At 39.1% G+C, this 20,963-nt stretch overlaps 1 protein-coding gene across 2 annotated transcripts in view; it reads right to left on the bottom strand.

Annotated features, from left to right (window-relative positions):
- LOC101357920 (integrin alpha-M) overlaps positions 1 to 3,904 on the bottom strand; it is a 34,679-nt gene extending 30,775 nt beyond the window's left edge. For both annotated transcript variants that reach the window (XM_023741049.1, XM_012558471.2), the window contains exons 1-2: positions 3,783 to 3,904; positions 2,498 to 2,603 (exon numbers count right to left, since the gene is read on the bottom strand). In XM_023741049.1, the coding sequence (XP_023596817.1) occupies positions 2,498 to 2,603; positions 3,783 to 3,810 (134 nt within the window). In that variant the 5' untranslated portion in view covers positions 3,811 to 3,904. The remainder of the gene's footprint in view (positions 1 to 2,497; positions 2,604 to 3,782) is intronic.
- Between the last annotated feature and the right edge of the window lie 17,059 nt (positions 3,905 to 20,963).

Here is a 20,963-nt window from a genome sequence, read left to right as displayed (position 1 = left end):
AAGAGAACTACAATAATGGAAAAACATACCATGTTCAGGGATAGGTAGACTCAACATTGTGAAAACGTCAATTCTACCCAAAGCAACCTACAAATACAATGCAATCCTGATCCAAATACCAACAGCATTCTTTAAAGAGATGCAAAAACTAATAATTAACTTTATATGGAAAGGGAAAAGGGCCCAGATAAGTACAGCACTATTGAAGAAGAAGAATAAAGTAGGAGGACACGCACTACCTGACCTCAGAACCTACTATACAGCTACAGTAGTCAAAATAGCCTGGTACTGGTAAAATGACAGATACTTTGACCAGTGGAACAGAACTGAGAACCCAGATGTAAACCCAGCCATCTACGGTCACCTGATCTTCAACAAGCGTCCAAAGTCCATCGAATGGGGAAAAGACAGTCTTTTTAACAAATGATGCTGGCAAAACTGGATGTCTACGTGCAAACAAATGAAACAGGACCCATAGCTCACACCATACACAAAAACTAATTCAAAATAGATCAAAGACCTAAATATAAAACCAAAAACTATAAAGACCATAGAAGAAAAAATAGGATCAATGCTAGAGACCCTAATACACGGCATTGACGGGATACAAACAATAACTAACAACACACAAACTCCAGAAGATGAGCTAGATAACTGGGATCTTTTAAAAATTAAACACACTCATCAAAAGACTTCACCAAAAGAGTAAAAAGAGAACCAACAGACTGGGGGAAAAAAATTGGCTATGACAAATCCAACAAAAGCCTAATCTCTAAAATCTACAGGAAAATCCAACACCACTACAACAAAATGACAAATAATCCAATTAAAAAATGGGCAAACGATATGAACGGACACTTCACCAAAGAAGACATTCAAGCGGCCAACAGACACATGAGGATATGTTCACGATCACTAACCATTAGAGAAATGCAAATCAAAACTACAGTGAGATGCCATCTCACCCCAGCATTACTGGCACAAATCAAAAAGGAGAAAATAACAAATGTTGGAGAGGCCGTGGGGAGATTGGAACTCTTATGCACTGCTGGTGGGAATGCAAAATGGTACAACCATTTTGGAAAACGATATGACACTTCCTTAAAAAGCTAGAAATAAAAATACCATATGATCCAGCAATCTCACTCCTAGGAATATAACCTAGAGAAAAAAGAGCCGTCACATGAATAGATATATGCATGCTCATGTTCATTGCAGCATTGTTCAATATAGCAAAAAGATGGAAACAAGCTAGGTGTCCATCAACGAATGGATAAACCAACTATGATACATACACACAGTGGAATACCACGCAACGATAAAGAACAACAATGAGTCTGGGAAGCATCTCACAACATGGATGAATCTGGAGGGCATTATGCTGAGTGAAATAAGTCAATCACAAAAGGACAAATATTGTATAAGACTACTGCTATAAAAACTCATGAAAGGATTTACACACAAAAAGAAACAATCTTGATGCTTACGAGGGAGGGGAGGGGTGGAGATGGAAAAACACTAAATAGACAGTAGAGAAGTGGTAATTTTGGTGAAGGGTAAGACAGTACACAATAGTGGGGAAGCCAGCACAACTTGACCAAGGCAAGGTCATGGAAGCTCCATAGACACATCCAAACTCCTTGAGGGATTCAATTACTGGGCTGAGGGCTGTGAGGACCATGGTCTCAGGAAACATCTAGCTCAATAGGCATAACATAGTTTATAAAGAAAATGTTCTACATTCTACTTTGGTGAGTAGCGTCTGAGGTCTTAAAAACTTGTGAGCAGCCATCTAAGATACTCCACCGGTCTTACCCCGTCTGGAGCAGGGGAGAATGAAGAAAACCAAAGACACAAAGGAAAGATTAGTCCAAATGACTAATGGACCACAAGTACTACAACCTCCACAGACAGTCCAGCAAACCAGATGGTGCCTGGCTATCACCACCGACCGCTCTGACAGGGATTGCAATAGAGGGTCCTGGACAGAGATGGAGAAAAATGTAGAACAAAATTCTAACACACACAAAAAAGACCAGACTTACTGGTCTGAGAAAGACTGGAGAAACCCCAAGAGTATGGCCCCTGGACATCTTTTTAACTCAGTAATGAAGTCACTCCTGAGGTTCACCCTTCAGCCAAAGATTAGACAGGCCCGTAAAACAAAACAAGACTAAATGGGCACACCAGCCCAGGGGCAAGGATGAGAAAGCAGGAGGGGGCAGAAAAGTTGGTAATGGGGAACACAAGGTTGAGAAGGGGAGTGTTGACATGTTGTGGGGATGGCAGCCAAGGTGACAAAACAATATGTGTACTAATTGTTTAATGAGAAACTAGTTTGTTCTGTAAACCTTCATCTAAAGTACAATATATATATACATACATATATATATGTATGTATATATATATATAAATGAGAGAATACTGCCATTTTTTCAAGTATTTAAGTTCTGGAGGGAAAGGGTGTGAGGCAGGGAACGCCACTTGAGGTTCTTACCTTGATCCCTCAAACTGGACCACACTGTGTCCAAAACCCCTTGCATTCTCTTGGAAGGTCATTGCATTTTCCACGTCCAGGTTGAACCCATGACATAAGGCCAGGGCTGGAGGGAGAATAAGGCGGTAAGAGTCAGGCAAAGAAAAGGAGTTTGCTCCCCTGCTCCATGCATTTTCATACCAGGATTCACCCTAACCCAGCATCCTCACATCTGCCTCCCACCTAGGTCCAGCTCTGCTAGCCTGGGGCGGGTATTAGCACCTTTTTCTGTAAAGGGCCAGACAGTAAACATTTTAGGTTTCGTGGACCAAAAGGCAAAATAGAGTATATTATGTAGGTACTTATATAACAAGAGAGAAAATACATTTCCACAAATTTTGATTGAAGGAATTCTAAATATAACAATAATAATTAAGCACATCCTTTTTGTAATACAGATCTACTAATGAGACAAACGGTATTCTTTGGGGGAGATAACGTTTAATTTAATTGGGGTTCAAAGTTAATGTTCCTATCATCAAACCAATTACAAATGTTTATCTGTAAAAACCATTCTTAGCTCACAGGTTGTACAAAAGCACTCTGTGTCTCACATTTGGCCCACAGGCTGTGGTTTTCTGACCTCCAACCTGAAGTCTATTCAGACAACCATCTTGGGGCACATTTGGCCCCTCTCTGAGCTCTACCCAGCTCCTGAGCTCACAGGAGTCCTTCCCTTCCGTGTCCCCATTCTGCTGATTTGCCCAATAATCAAGTTCTTATAGTCCCTCCATTACGTAAATTCCTCCCTACGCAACTCTCAAGCATTTCTTTCCTCCTTTGGTCCATTCTCCGCAAAACACAAGCATAAAAGGAAACAAACTTGAATCATTTTGATCAGACATTCAACGTTTACCCCCTGCGTCCTTAGAAAATAGAACTGGAGGCAAAGGGAAGGTGGTGAGGTGGAGTCCAAAAGGAAGTATGCCGGGAGAGGAGTCCAATACAAGCTATGAACCCTTGGACAAGTGACTTCACCTCTCTGGACCTCATTTCCCTTATCTGTAAAGTGAGGGTACCAGCCAGATCCCCTTGCCCAGTCGTAGTCATTTGTCCAAGCTTCTCTGGCCACCCCATCTTAGTCTAGCTCTACTCTCTGCTTCTTCTTAAACCCTTTATCTTTCTCCATATCCTCTTTCCCTCCCCCAGTCTAATTCCTAGCTATTCTGCACCCTCCGTTTCCACTCACATACCCAAAAGTTCCCTCTCCCCAACCTGAGGACCTTCCCTCAGGCCCCTTGCATACCTGTCAACAGAAAGAATTTGCTAGTCATGGCTGAAAGGAGCAAGAACCGCAGGGCTCCAGGTGCTACTGAGCTACCTCAGGAGAGCCGCCAAAGCCAGGAAGGGCAGAAAAAAAAGAGAAGTAGGAGGCAGAAGTGTGATTAGAGACTCAAAGGAAGAGGGAGGAGGCTCAGTGAGCTCACAGCTTTGCTTGACCTTCCTCTCCAGACCACATACAGCCTGTTCTCCCTCCCACCCAGCTTCTTGGCGCAAACCATCAAGGATACTATCAAAAAAGTGTCATTTGTCACCCAACTATTTCTGGGGTTTGGCCAAAGCATCATGAAAAGCAAGCTGAATAGACTTGGGGCTTGCCTCCTGGAACATGTCTCCGTGTCTCCCTCTAAAACAAACTTCAAAATGTCCCTTCTCCAACCCATGGAAACAAGAGTTGTCCACTTTTGTAGCCATCAACAAGAACAACTCAGGAGCAAAGAAACCTGGTACTTTTTGAATAATATTTTGCTTTAAAAAAGAAAAGTGCTCTAACCCTTTACCCTAGAATTTTCACTTCCAAGAATTTATCCTAAGGAATAGCTAAGAAGTACAATCAATGATATACGTACAAGTTTGTTCATTGCAGCATTATGTTTAGTAGTGAAAAACTAGAACAACCTAAATATCCCACACCAAAGGAATGGTTAAATGATGCCTCATTGTTCGGTGTATCTTTACATTCCATTGCGTGCTGTCACTTCTAATGATTCCAAAGACACAGGAAAACCCTTTCAGCATCAAAGTATATGAAATACGTAGAATAGCAAACCGTGTCTTGTATGTGAGTCACAAGCCAAATAACGTTCCCACTCTTCCTCTAACACTTTTTCTTTTGCTCCTGGTACTACTTTCCTAAAATCCAAGGAGAGGTAAATGTTTACTGACTGAGAAAAAGTCCATAAAAATTTTGTACAGTTTGTTTTCAAATTATGTGTTTAAAAATATATATATGCAGGAAACCCCAAGTGTTAACAGTGGTTATCTGCCGACGATAGGATCTGATGTGTGTTCCAGTTATTTATCGCTACATAGCAAACCACACCAAAACTTAGTGGCTTAAAATAACAATTTATTATTATTTCTCATGGTTCTGTGGGTTGACTGACCTCTACTAGATTGTTCTCACATGGTTGCAGCCAGATTGTGGGTGGGGCTGGAGTCATCTAAAGGCTCGGTTGGGCTGGCCTTGCCAAATGGGTCACTCACATGGCTAGCAATTGGTCCCAACTGTAGGCGGGGAGCTCAGTTGGAGCTGTGGACTGAAGCACTTACCTGTGGCCTTTCCACTTGGTTTGGCCTTTTTACAATTTGTTGGCTAAATTTCCAGAGCAAGTATTCCAAGAGACAGGAAGTAGAAGCTGCTAGTCTCTTAAGATCTTGATCTGGAAACTGGCACAGAGTCACTTCTACCATATTCTGTTGGCCAATCAGTCACAGAGTTCATCCATGTTCAAGGGGAGGGGACATAGATACCACCTCTCAATAGGAAGTGTGTCAAAGAATTCGTGGCTACTTTTAATCTGTCACAGGATGACCTTCCTTTTTTCCTGTGTTTTTTGTATTTAAAACTTTTATACAAAAAAGGAGTGACTTTTATAATCAGGAAAAAAAATTAAATATAACAAAGTGCCTATACTGGTTAAGAGGTGAAAGGACTGAAAAAAGAAGAAGGCCGTGGGCCCACGTTGAGAAAATACAAACCAGTGTGTGGGGCTGAGTAGTTTAAGAGGTAAGCTGTGGTTGTTTGGGTAAAAATTTTCACACTCTGACCTCCACAGGGGGCTGTTCTAGCTCAGACATAGCAATTCCTCCCTACCCTGAACAATGGCTTAGGGTCCACTCTCTGTAAGGTATAAGCAGTCTCAGAATGTTTGTCCAACCCACATTCTCAATGACCCACCAATGGGTGTGCACCTGATCAGGTAACTGCAGGTGGGTACCTGACTCTAGGCTAGCACATCTATAGGTTACCAGCCATTCCCTTCCACCTGTCTCCCACCCTCACTCTTGATAAAACCTTAGCTTGAGTTTTCCTATAAGTGCACCCTGAAACAAGGATTTGAGTGCAAGTACTTTATTTGGGAGTTGATCCAGGAAACAATGATGGGGGAGTGGGAAAGGGAAGGAGCCCATTAAAAGTGTCTTATGAAACAAGTTACCACTGTGGGCAACTGGAGTTAATCCACTGAGGAACTCTGGAAGCCAGTACAGAACACATCTCAAAGTTATCCCATCTGAGAGGCAAGGGAGCTAGATTTTTACCCACAACTCACACCAGCTATTGGTTGAGGGATGGTCTCTAGGGAAATCTTAATTCTCTGGCACTCCCAGTCTGCCTTGCACCCAGGCAGAGGAAGATTCAGGATCCAGAGAGAGCCTTCAGGTAAGCAGTTGTAGGTTCTGGCAGCTGGAAATCCAACCAACTTGCATGAGAATGTTAAATGCTGGTGAAGAAACAGATGGGGCAGCTACAGAGAGAAGTACCCTGAAGATGCCTCTGATTCAGATGTATTTTCAGTCCCGACTATGGATTTCTGTATCAGTAAGAATAAACTTGGAGTCCTGGGTGGAGCAAACAGTTAAGCACTCGACTACTAGCTGAAACGTTGGCGGTTCAAACCCACCCAGAAGCACCTTGGAAGACAGGCCTGGCTATCTGCCTCCGAAAGGTCACAGCCTTGAAAACCCTATGGAACAGTTCTACTCTGCACTCATGGGGTCGTCTTGAGTCAGAATCAACTCGGTGGCAACTAACAACAACAAGGATAGGCTAGGTTATGCTGCAGTAACAAACAATATCGGTCCTTTATGCAACAAAAAAATCTCAGTGCCTCAAAGTTAATTTCTTGTTCCTCCAAAATTCACTGCAGATCTAAGAAACTCTCCCTGGCAGCTATCCAGTCTGCTTTATCTCATCGAAGCTCCACATCAGCATAGGTCTCCATGTTTACCTAAGGCAGAAGAGAAAAGAGCACAGATAACTGTGCACAGACTCTTCAGTGCTTCTACCCAGAAGTGACACTCATCACTTCTGCTCACATTTCACTGGTCAAAGAAGTCATATGTCCACACCCAGCTTCAGGGTCAGGAAAGTGTAATCATCTCCTGTGCCTGGAAGTAGAGCAAAATATTAGTGATCAATGACAAAGCCCATCATGGAAACCTAACTACAAACTCTCCAAAACTTGAAATAATTTGAGTGAAACCAGTGTTGCTAGCATCAAATCGACCTAAGGCAACTTGCTGGGGGATTCTAAGGTAAAAACAACCACCACCTGCCTAGTGCTTTACGAGATATCTCTTCTGATACCCCTGTTCAAACTGTTTGTTAAATGTTATTACTAATTATTATTTTCATTTCTGTTGGGCAGAAGTTCTATGTCTAACGTGGCCAAATATATTAGCCTTTTCTGTTACTTGTTTAAGAAATCTCCAAGGTTAGAAAAAGTATTTTCACTAATATATCTTCTCAAATACTTGTTTTACTTCCATATTTAAGTTCTTACTTTGTGTAGAGTTGAGGTGTGTGTGTGTGTATGTGTGTACGCACCCATGCAAGTGTGTGGTATGAAGTAGGGAATCCAATTTCTATTTTGTTCATATGAATAAATAATTTTCCAGTTCCATTCATTGAACTGTAAATTTTTTTACTTGTAAAGAATTGAATTTTTTACTGCTCATCTATTCTCTACCCAAGTTAATATAAAGCAAGATCCCAGCATTACATTTCACCACTGGGGCAATTATTTTCTTTTTAAGTCTGAAAAAACTAGATGACCACAGCCCACAGCCCAACTCTGCAGGCATATCTAGGAAACTACTTCAAAGGAAAGAATTGTTCTGACCCCTTTACTGTGTTCCCAAGTATAAAAATGATGGGCAGCAGTAACATCCCATCATAGCTCTACTTCAATGGGCAAAAAGTCATTATTTGTGGAGGGTATGATTAACTACCTTGAAAATCCAAGACTGTTAACTGACAACTTACTAATTAATCTTGTTCAGTGAGATCAACATATAAAAATCTAATCTATATTTTATTCAGCAGTGATAACTAATTAAAAAATGTAATTAATAAGTACTGGCCTGACAAAGACTGGAGAAATCCCAAGAGTATGGCCTCCAGACACCCTTTTAGCTCAGTAATGAAGTCACTCCTGAGGTTCACCCTTCAGCCAAAGATTAGACAGCCCCATAAAATAAAACAAGGCTAATAGGGCACAACAGCCCAGGGACAAGGACTAGAGGGCAGGAGGGGACAGGAAAGCTGGTAATAGAAAACCCTAAGTCGAGAAACGAGAGTGTTGACATGTCATGGGGTTGTTAACCAATGTCATAAAACAATATGTGTACTAACTGTTTAATGAGAAACTACTTGTTCTGTAAACCTTCATCAAAAGTACAACTAAAAAAAAGAACATACTCAAGAAAGAAAAAGAAAACATAATAAGAAAAACATCATTCATAACACCAAAAAAGCTATAAAATCCCTAGGCATAAATGTAACAAGAAATATGCAATAACTATATAGTTTTTAAACTGTTAGACTTTCCTGAAGAACATAAAAGAATAGAAAGACATGTCATATTCACAAATGACAGCAATCCCTCAGATCACTCAGTAACTCAGTGTAAATTTACTCAACAGAATTTTATGGAATTTGACAAGCTGATTTTAAAATTTACCTGGAAGAGAAAATGCACAGTAATAGCCTGGAAAACTATGAATATACCTTACTATAGCGTGTCATTTCATAACCAAACATGCCATATCAAAGCAATACCCTAAAGCCATAGTAAGTAAAAATACGGTGTAGGTTTGGGAATAAATACATAAGACCAATGGAAAGAATACAGAGTGTATATATAGAAATCTGGTATCTCTGTCAAAAATAATATATTTCTCTTAAATAAAAAATACAAACCTTTTTTGATCCGACTTCCCCCACCAACCACTACCCCATTTTTTAATTGAAACCCATTCCAATCAAGCTCTTGCCCCACTCCCCCACTCCACCAAAACAGTTTTCATCAAGGGTATGTGGTTAACTCCAGTAGTCAGTTCTAATTTTTCATCTTAAGTGATTCATCAGCAGCATTTGACAACTGACCTGGAACTGCTTTCTACATTTGGCCTCTGGGACTCAACACTCTTCTGATTCTCCTCCTACCACCCTAGTTTCTTCTTCTCAGTTTCTTTTGTCACTCCCTCCTCTTCTACTCAATCTCTTAAGGGGGATTTCTCAGTCCTTAGACCTCTTTTTTTTAATCTATGCTCTGTCCCTGCATGGTGTAATCCAGTCTCGTGGCTTTAAATGTCATCTATACGCTGATGGGTCACTATGAGTCAGAATCAACTCAATGGCAACTAAAATAACATAGGCTGATGACTTCCAGGTTTATGTCTCCATCCCAGGCCTCTCTCCTGAGCTCCAGTCTTAGATATCCAACTACTCACTTGATGTCTAACAAGCATCTCAAACCAACTGAGCTCCTGACCTCCCTCAATCTTTATCCCAAATTTTCCTCATCTCAGCATCAGGCACACAAGACAAAGCAAAGCCTGGCTGATTCAACCAGGAAAGCCACAACAAGCCACTTTTAGATTCAGATAATTTATTAGTTACATAGACAGCAAAAGGAAGAGTAGCCAATGTTCCCTATGGTTCTTGTCTCACATGTTAAAAAGAATGACACCAAAACAAAAGGAGCTGCTGGGGACATTATGCAAAATGGTGGAGTAGGAAGTTCTAGAGGTCTGTCCCTCCATCAAAACAATTGCACTGGAAAGCGCAATTGGAACTAACTATTTTGGAACTCTGGAACCTTATAGGACACTTACACCAACCAGGGAACTGCTTCATGACAAGCTGCTGATCTTTTCTAGGTGAGCCACCTGTGCCAACCAGCTACCATCCCCCATTCCTCAGCCTCACCACGGTAGTGGGAATAATAACTATGTTCCTAGAGCAACTGGCTGGTGCCAGGGAGAGAAGTGGGGATCTTGTACACCAAGGATTTGGGGTTCCACTGTTTGCACATTTAGCTGATTTGCCCTGAGAGATGGTTGCAGGCCACTGCTATGGTTTCAGCCCTCTTGCATAAGCGGCTTCTCCCATGCAGAAGATGTAAAGAGCCAGTGCACCCTTTAGTGTGTGTGTGTGTGTGTGTGTGTGTGTGTGTGTGTGTGAAATCTGCCAAGCTACTGACTGAAGCAGAGATAGAAGAATTGAAATGCACACTTTGCAAAAATTGGGTTGACTACCATGGCCTCCACCAGACTGAGTCCAGTACAACTAGATGGTGACCGGCTACCACCACTGACTGCTCTGTCAGGGATCACAATAGAGGGTCCCAGACAGAGCTGGAGAAAAATGTAGAACAAAATTCTAACTTATAAAAAAAAGACCAGACTTACTGGTTTGAGAGAGACTGGAGAAACCCTGAGAGTATGGCCCCCAGACAACCTTTTAGCTCAGTAATGAAGTCACTACTGAGGTTCACCCTTCAGCCAAAGATTAGACAGGCCCATAAAACAAAACGAGACTAAAGAGGCACACCAGTCCAGGGGCGAGGACTAGAAGGTAGAAGGGTACAGGAAAGCTGATAATATGGAACCCAAGGTCAAGAAGGGAGAGTGTTGACATGTCATGGGGTTGTTAACCAATGTCATAAAACAATATGTGTACTAATTGTTTAATGAGAAGCTAGTTTGTTCTGTAAACCTTCATCTAAAGTACAATAAAAAAAATTGGGTTGACTAAGTCACTAAATAAACAGTCGACAACAGCTTTCATTGAATAACAACAGCCATCTCTGAGGAATGGAAGAATTAAATATTTTCTGGGTTTTTATTATTTTCCCTAGAGTTGGGCACAGGCTGCAGAAAAGTATCCTCAGTGCCCAAGCAAGTTGTGGAGGGCAGTTTTTGCAAAAAATAGCAGCTTTCAGTGATTAAAAAAAATTACAACCCCTGGGTAATTGGAAGAATCTTAGTTCCGGAGTTACCACATTATGATATTCAAATGTCGCAGTTTCAACAAAAAAAAAAAAAAATTACAAGGCGTACAAAAAAACAAAAAGGTTGGCCTAATCAAAAGAACAAAATGTAGAGACAGAAACTGTCCCTATAGCATCCCTAATAATGGACAGATTAGAAGATTATAAAACAAAAATATTAACTAAAGGAAAACATGGCCAAAGAACTAAAGGAAATCAGGAAAACAGTACAGGAACAAGATGTGTGTTTCAATAAACAGTTAGAAAATATTTTTTTAAAAAGAAACAAATACTGGAATTAAAAAATACAATAACTGAAATAAAAAATTTATTGGACAAACTCAATAGCAGATTTGAGCTGACAGAAGAATCAACAAATTAAAAGATAAGGCAATCATAATTATTGAGTTTGAAGAGCACTAGGAGATAAGGATAAAGAAAACTGAGCAAAGCCTCATGGAACTGTGGGACAACATCAAGTGAACCAGTATATGCATCATGGGAATTCCAGAAGGAGAAGTAATAGAGAAAAGGAAAGAAAGAATATTTGAAGAAATAATAGCAGAAAATTTTCCAGATAGGACAAAGAAAGTGAATCTACAAATCCAAGAAGCTCTACAAACTCCAAGTAGGATAGACCCAAAGAGATCCACACTGAGACACATTATAATCACTTTGAAAACCAAAATTAAAAAGGAAATCCTAAAAGCGGAGATAGCTGAATTGTCACATACAATGGATGCTCAATAAGATTGTGTTTATTTCTCCTCAGAAACCTTGGAGGCCAGAGGCAATGGAATGACATTTAAGGTGGTGAAAGAAAAGAACTGTCAATCAAGAATTCTAAATCTGGCAAAATTGTCCTTCAAAAGCAAGTGAAATAAGGTATTCCCAGATAAACAAAAACATTATGATGGGACCTGCCCTACAAGAAATGCTAAAGGGAGTCCTTCATATTGAAAGGAAAGGACACTACAGCAGCTCAAAGTCATATGAGGAAAAAAAATCTCTGGTAAAGGTAATTTCATGGACAAATATAAAGACCAGTTTTATGATATTCTTTGGTTTGTAACCCTAGTTGTTGTGCCATACATGATTTAAAATGACAAAAGCATTAAAAAGAATTGTAAATGTGTCTTATTGGGTTAATAATGTATACAGATGTACTTTGTGATAACAATAACCTAAAGGGTGTAGGAGCAGTATAGGAATAGAATCTTTATACATTATTGAAGTTAAATTGGCATCAATTTAAACTAGGTTGTTACAATGTTAGGGGGTTAAATGTAATTCTCATGGTAACACAAAGAAAATATCCAAAAATACACACAAAAGGAAATGAGAAGGGAATCAAAAAGGTTCGTTACAAAAAACAACTAAACACAGTGTTGGAGGAAATGAGGAGCAAAAATAGTATAAGACACACACACACACGCACACACACACACAATAGCAAAATGGCAGAAGTAAGTGCCTCCTTACCAGTAATTACTTTAAATGTACATGGATTAAATTCTTCAGTCAAAAGGCAGAGATTGGCGGAATGGATTTTTTTTTAATTATTCAGTATGCTGTCTACAACAACCTGTTGCTGTTGAGTCTATTCCAACTCACAGTGACACTATAGGACAGAGTAGAACTGCCCCATAGGTTTTCCAAGGCTGTAATCTTTACAGAAGCAGACTGCCATATCTTTCTCCCACAGAGCAGCTGGTAGATTTGAACTGCCAACCTTTCAGTTAGCAGCAGTGTGTGCACTTAACCACTGCACCACCAGGGCTCCTGTCACTCTCTATGAGAGACACATTTTAGACCCAAAGACACAAATAGGTTGAAAATAAAAGGGTTGGAAAATATTCCTTGCAAATAATAGCCAAAAGATAACTGGAGTGACTATATTAATATCAGAAAAAATAGACTCCAAGTTAAAATCTATTACAACAGACAAAGAAGGACATTACATAATATTAGAAGTGTTAGTTCACCAGGAAGATATAACAATTATAAATATGTATGCACTTAATATCAGAGCCCCAAAGTACATGAAAAGAACACAGATAAAATTGAAAGGAGAAATAGTTCTACAATAAAAAATTGGAGACTTCAATACATTACCTTCAATAATGGGCACAGCATCTTGAAAGAAGATCAATAAAGAAATAGAGGGTTTAAACAGCACTATAAACCAACTAGACCTAACAGAAAATATAGAACACTCCACTCAATATTAGAACAATATACATTTTTCTCCAGTGCACATGGATCATTCTGTAAGATAGACTATATGCTAGGTCACAAAAAAAGTCTCAATAAATTTAAAAAAGATTGAAATCATGCAAAGTATCTTCTCTGACCATAGTGGAATGAAACTAGAAATTAATAACAAAAGGAAAACTGGAAAATACACAAATATGAGGCAATTAAACAACGCACTGTTAAACAATCAATGGGTCAAGGAAGAAAGCAGAAAATATTTCAAGCCAAACGAAAATGAAGGCACAGCTTACCAAAATTTATGGAATGCAGCAAAGGCAGTGTTCTGAGTGAAATTTATAGCGGTAAACACACATTAAAATTGAAGAAGGGTCTCAAATCAATAAATTAACTTTACAACTTAAGGAACTAGAAAAAGAAGAGTAAACTAAACCCAAAGCTACCAGAAGGAAGGAAATAACAATGATAGGAGCAGAAATAAATGAAATAGAGAATAGAAAAACAATACATAAAATCAATGAAAACAGGTTTTTTTTTAGATCAATAAAATCGATAAACCTTTAGCTAGACAGATCAAGAAAAAAACAGAAAAGATGCAAATAGCTAAAATTGGAAATGAAAGTGGAGACATTACAATCTATCCTACAGAAATAAAAAAGATCATAAGAGAATGCTATGAACAATTGTCAGCCAAAAAATCAGATACCCGAGACAAAATAGACAAATTCCTAGAAGCACATAAACTGCCTATAGTGACTCAAGAAGAAATAGAAAATCCCAACACACTCATAACAAGTAAAGAAATTGAACCAATAATCAAAAACCTCCCAACAAAAAAAAAGGTCCTGGACCAGATGATTTCACAGAGGAACTCTATCAAACATTTAAAAAAGAATTGAATCAATCCTTCCTAAATTCTTCCCCCTAAAAAAAAAAAAAAAAAAAAAAAAAAAATGAAGAGGAAAGAATAATTCCTAACTCATTCTATGAGGCAAGAATTACCATGATACCAATGACAGGCAAAGACACCACAAGAAAACTCCAGATCAATATCACTTTTGAGTATAAATGCAAAAATCCTCAACAAAACCAAATCCAACATCATATTAAAAGGATTATACACCACAAGAAAACTCCAGATCAGTATCACTTTTGAGTATAACTGCAAAAATCCTTAACAAAATCAAATCCAACATCATATTTATTTCAGGAATGCAAGACTTAATATTGTTAAAATGTCAATACTACCCAAAGGAATCTGTAGATTCAATACAATCCCTATCAAAATTCCAACAGTCTTCTTTAAGAAATGGACAAGCCAATCCTCATATTTATATGGAAGTGCAAGGGACCCCAAACAGGCAAAACGATCTTGAAAAAGAAGAACAAAGTAGGACTCATACTTCCCATTTCAAAACATACTATAAACCTACAGTAATTGTCTTAGTTATCTAGTGCTGCTATAATGCTGAAATACCACAAATGGATGGCTTTTACAAACGCAAATTTATTTTCTCACAGTTTAGAAGGTTAGACCTCTGAATTCAGGGTGCCAACATGAGGCTTTCTCTGTCCACTCTAAAGGAAGGTCCTTATCTCTTCTGAGCTTCTGCTCCTGGGCAATCTTCACGTGGCTTAACATCTCTTCTCCCATCTCTGCTTCCTTCGCTTGCTTGTTTAATCTCTTTTATATCTCAGAAGAGATTGACTCAAGATATACCCCAATCCTACCTCATTAACATAACCTAATCCTCATTGACATAATCTAATCCTGCCTCATTAACATAATGAACACAACCCATTCTTAAATGGGATTATAACCACAAGAGGAGGTTAGGATTTACAACACATATTTTGGGGAGACACAATTCAATCTATAGGAGTAATCAAAACAGTCTGGTACCAGTATAATGATAGACACACAGACCAATGGAATAGAATTGAGAGTCCAGAAATTAACCCATACATCTGTGGCCAGTTGATTTTCCATAAGGGTGCTAAGTCCATCCAACAGGGAGAGAATAGTCTCTTCAATAAATGGTGGAGTGACAACTGGATCTCCACATGCAAAAGAATAAAGTTGGACCCGTATCTCACACCATATGCAACAATTAACTCAAAATGGATCAGAGGATTAAATGTTAGAACTAAAACCATAAAATTCTTAGAATAAAACATAGGAGTAATGCTTCAGGACCTAGTTTTCAACAATGAATTCTTAGTTATAATACCAAAAGCATGAATAACAAAAGACAAAATAGATAAATTGAACTTCATAAAAATTAAAAACAATTGTGCATCAAAGGACTTTACCAACAAATGAAGACACAACCTACAGAATGGGAGAAAGTATTTGGGAACCATATATCTAATAAGGGCTTAAAATCCAGAATATATAAAGAACTCCTATAACTCAACAACATAAAGACAAAAAAATCCAATTAAAAAATGAATGTATTTGTATACCAATGTTCATTGCAGCACTATTCACAGTTATCAAAATGTGGAAACAGACTAAATGTCCATCAACAAATGAATGAATAACTAAAATGTGGTACATACATACAATGGAATATTAGTCGGCCATAAAGAGAAATGAAGCCCTGATATACACTACAACATGGATGAACCTTGAAAACACTACACTGAGTGAAATAACTCAATCACGAAAGGACAAATATTGTTTGATTTCACTTATATAAAATATCTAGAATAGGCAAGCGTATTGAGACCAAAGTTTATTAGTGGTTACCAAGGGCAGGCAGGAGAGAAGGGAAAAGGGGGAGTCATTGCTTAGGGGACACTGAGCTTCTATTAAGAGTGATGGGAAAATTTGGAAACAAATAATTGTGATGGTTGAACAACATGATAAACATAATTAATGTCACTAAACTGTACATGTGAAAAATGTTGAATAGCAAATGTTTTGTTACATATATATTTTCCACAATTTTAAAAAACCCACCAAACAACTAAAAAGAAGATTAATAAAGAAATATAAGATTGAGCACACTATTAATGAACTAGACCTAACAGACATAGAGAATACATTCGTCTCCAGTGCACGTGGATCTTTCTTCAGGATAAACCTTATCTTAGGACACAAAGCTAGTCTCAATAAATTTAAAATGATTGATATCATATAAAATATCTTTCCAAGCACAATAGAATGAAACTAGAAATTAATAAGAAAAAGAAAACTGGAAAATACCAAACATGTGGAGATTAAATAACATACTACTAAACAACCAATGGATCATAGAAGAAATCAAGTGAGAAATAAAAAAAATACTTAAAGCAAACACACAGTATACCAAAACCTATAGGACAGAGTGAAGGCAGTTCTCAGGGGGAAATCTGTAGTAATAGAAGCCCACATTAAAAGGAAGAAAGATATCAAATCAACAGCCTAACTCTACAACTTGAAGAACAAGAAAAAGAAGAGCATATTACTAGAAGAGAGAAAATAATAAAGATCACAACAGAGACAAATGTAATAAGGCACAGAAAAACAATAGAGAAAATCAATGAAACCAGAAGTTGGTTTTTGAAAAGATCAATAAAATCGGCAAACTTTGTCTAATTCCCTGAGAGACTGAATTGCTGGGCAGAGGGCTGTGGGAACCACGGTCTCGGGGAACATCTAGCTCAATTGGCATGACAGAGTTTGTAAAGACAATGTTCTACATTCTACCTTGGTGAGTAGCGTCTGGGGTCTTAAAAGTTTGTGAGCAGCCATCTAAGATACTTCACTGGTCTCACCCCTTCGGGAGCAAGGGAGAATGAAGAGAACAGGATACAAGGAAAAGATTAGTCCAAAGGACTAATGGACCACAGCTACCAAGGCCTCCACCAGACTGAGTCCAGTATAGCTAGAAGGTGCCCTGCTACCACCACTGACTGTTCTGACCAGGATCACAACAGAGGGTTCTGGACAGAGCTGGAGAAGGATGTAGAACAAAATTCTAACACAGGCAAAAAAGACCAGATTTACTGGCCTGAAAGAGACTGGAGAAACCCTGAGAGTATGGCCCCCAGACACCCTTTTAGCTCAGTGATGAAGTCACTTCTGAGGTACACCGTTCAGCCGGGGATTGGACAGGCCCATAAAACAAAATGGGACTAATAAGGCACAGCAGTCCAGGGACAAGGACTAGAAGGCAGAAGGGGACAGGAAAGCTGGTGATAGGGAACTCAAGGTTGAGTAAGAACAATGTTGACATGTAGTGGAGTTGTTAACCATTGTCATAGTGTACTGTTTAATGAGAAACTATTCTGTTCTGTAAACCTTCATCTAAAGTGAGAATAGCAGCACAACTGGAAGAAATTAATTGATGTCACTGAATTGTGCATGTAGAAATTTTTTAAATGGTGTATCTCTGGCTATGTATACTTTCACTGAAAAAAAAGTTCGAGAAGGGAGAGTGTTGACATGTCATGGGGTTGTTAACCAATGTCATAAAACAATATGTGTATTGACTGTTTAATGAGAAACTATTTGTTCTGTAAACTTTCACCTAAAGTACAATAAAAAAAAAAAAAACTTTGGCTAGTCTGACAAGGAAAGAGAGAAGAAGTAAATATCTAATTAGAAACAAAAGTGGGGACATTACAACCAATTCTACAGAAAAAAAAAGGATTACAAGGGAATATTATGAACAGCTGTATGCCAACAAATTAGACAGCTTAGAGGAAATGGAAAATTTTCTAGAAACGTAAATTCCCTCCATTAATTCAAGAAGAAATTATGGATCTCAACAGACCTATAACAAGTGAAGACATTGAATCAGCAATTAAAACTTCTCAACAAAGAAAAGTCCTGGACCAGATGGCTTCACAGGGGAATTCTATTAAACTTTTATAGAAGTAACTCCGGTCCTATTTAAGCTTTTACAAAAATAGAAAATGAGGCAACACTCCCTAACTCGTCCTATGAGGCAAGCCTTACCCTGATACCAAAGCCAGGCAAAGTCAACACAAGAAAAGAAAACTATAGACCAATATAAATATAGATGCAAAAATGCTCAACAAAATACTAGCAAACCAAATCCAAAGGCATATCAAAAGCATTATACACCAAGATCATGTGGGGATTTATCCTAGGAATGCAAGATTGGTTCAACATTAGAATATCAATCGATGTAATATACTACATCAACAGAACAAAGGAAAAGAACCACATGATCATCTCAATAGATGCAGAAAAGAAATTTGACAAAATTCAGCACTTTCTCATGATAAAAACTCTCAACAAGTTAGTAGAAGGGAAATTCCTCAATATAATAAAGGGCATTTATGAAAAACCCTCAGTTAACACCATACTCAATGGAGAATGACTGAGAGCTTTCTTGTACAATCAGAAACAAAACAAGGATGTCCACTCTCACCACTGCTATTCAGCATAGTTCTGGAAGTCGTAACCAGAGCTATCGGGCAAGAAAAAAAAAAGATATACAAATTGGGAAGGAGGAAGTAAGACTAACCCTCTTCAAAGATGACATGATCCTATACATAGAAACCTCAAAAGATTCCACAAGAACTTCTGGGCAACATGGTGCTATAGACAGAAGCACCACACCGTGCCACAGCAAAGATCCGGAGAACTAAGTCAAACAGAGACAAACATCAATCCTGAAACCCTAAGCATCAAATGACGAGATAAAGAACTCAGCCAAGCACTGAATGGAATAAGAAACTGACAGAGAACAGAGAGTCGAGGAGAGATACATGCAGAGGTCCCCTATCAGCTAACGCAGCACGGATCCGCCATCTTAGACTCCTGTCAGAGATCAGTGAACAGGTAGTATGGGAAAGTAGCTTCATGGAGCTCCCAGCAGGAGACAGAACAACTGGTAACCAGTGATATACACTTTCCCACCATCCACCCTTCTTCACCCACACTTGGCCTCCTCTGCTTCCTGACGCCACAGTCTTTTGGCTGGGAAGCACTAGCTTCACCCCTGTGCCGCTTGGATTCCACATGCCCACACTGCTCGGCTCCCTGAGTGCCATTTGGTGGTGGCTGGTGTTGCTTTTTTCCACTTCTTTGGTTTCTTCCATAACTCTCACCACCGCCCCCTCCTTTCTTTCAAATACCTGGTTCTGTGTGCCATCTTTGCTTCTTCTGAAAGGCTGTGAAACACCGCTCGACTGTGGAACTGCTTCCCAGCCCATGCCACCATGCTGGTGGGATCCCCAGGGCTTTTGTTTTGTTTTGATTTGTTTGTTTGTTTTCTTTTTCTTTTCTTGGCTTGGGAGCCCCTTCTAGCCAGGCAGTACTGCGCAGCCTGCCGCTTGGGAGCTACTCCCTCCATCTGCACAGCCGTGCAGTGGGATCCCTGGGGGCATTTCTTTTTTCTTGGCTTTTTTTTTTTTTTTTTCAGTTTTTCGTTTTCTCTCTTTTTGTTTTTCTTCATTTCTCAGTTTCTCGTCTCTCTATACTTACCTTCTCTTCCTGTCTTCTGAATATCTGGTGCTGTGTGACACCTCTAGCCCTTCTAGCCAGGCTGTACTTCATGGCCTGGGAACCACTTCCCCAGTTTTCACAGCAGCACCAATGGGATCCCTGGAGGCTTTTCTTTTTTTTTTCTAATTTTTATTTATTAATTTTTTTCTTTTACACTTTTTCTTTTTTTTCTTTTTCTCCATTTCTCAGTCTCTCATCTCCTCACTCCAACGACAAGCTCCCTTAGCATTCTTTTTTGTTTGTTTGTATGTTTTTGGCCCCTGTTCCTCTCTCCTCTCTGTCCTCTTTCCCATACCCATCTTAGCTCCACATATCACAATCTATCCCCTCCTTCCTGCCTACCTGCACCATGTGCTGAACATCACACTCCCAAGCAGCATAGGCATGGCCTACCAGAACCTGCCCTGCACTGATACCCGGCCTGCCCAGTTGGCCCTAGTACGTGCCACAAACAACCCATCCCAGCAACTCCCTTCAGCTGGACCTGCCCTGCTGTACCATCCCTGAGAGACTGACCCTCTCCATTGGAGAAGGAGGTGAAAAGTATCACGCCTACAGACGAGCAAACAACAGAGAACACACAGCCCGCTTGCTCAGACATAACCAATAAGACAAAAAAGCAGGAGAAAATTAACAAATCTATAATCAGTAAACGAGGAAAATAACTACTGAATGTCCCGAAGACAGCAGAAAGTATCAAAACATATTAAAAAAAGGATGGTTCCAGAAGGCATCCAAAATAAAACACCATATGACTTTCCAGTAGAAGAAAAGGCACTAGAACTACCTGATAGGGAATTCAAATCTCTATTATTCAGAGTTATCCAAGAGTTGAAGCAAAAAGTAGACAAAAATGAGAAAAAAATAGGCAAATTCATGGAAAATACAGACAAAAAATGGAAGAATTCAGGAAAATAATACAGGAACAAAATGCCAAAACTAGAAATCATACAAAAATAACAATTAGAAATCCAAAAGATAAACAACAAGATTTCAGAAATGGACAGTTCATACAAGGGCTGAGGAGCAGGTTTGAAATGATGGAAGACAGGATCAGAGAAATTGAAGGCAAACACTTGGATACAACTCCGAGGAAAAGATCAGAAAAAAGAATGAAGAAAAATGAAGAAACCCTGAGAATGATGTGGGTTATAATCAAAAGCAAAAATTTGCAAGTGATCAGAGTTCCAGAACAGAGGGAGAAAACAGAAAACACAGAGAGGATCATTGAAGAACTGCCAACAGAAAACTCCCCCAATATCATGAAAGATGAAAAGCTGACCATCCAAGAAACTCAACGAACTCCATATAGGATAGACGTCAAAAGAAAATCACCAAGGCATATCATAATCACACCCGCTAAAACCAAAGACAAAGAATCCTGAGAGCAGCTCGAGAAAAACAAAAAGTCACATACAGAGGAGAAACAATAAGACTAAGCTCGGATTATTCAGCAGAAACCATGCAG

The sequence above is a fragment of the Trichechus manatus genome, unplaced genomic scaffold (genome assembly GCF_000243295.1).
Source record: "Trichechus manatus latirostris isolate Lorelei unplaced genomic scaffold, TriManLat1.0 scaffold00170, whole genome shotgun sequence".
NCBI lineage: Eukaryota > Metazoa > Chordata > Mammalia > Sirenia > Trichechidae > Trichechus > Trichechus manatus.
This window is presented reverse-complemented; position numbering and strand designations above follow the sequence as displayed.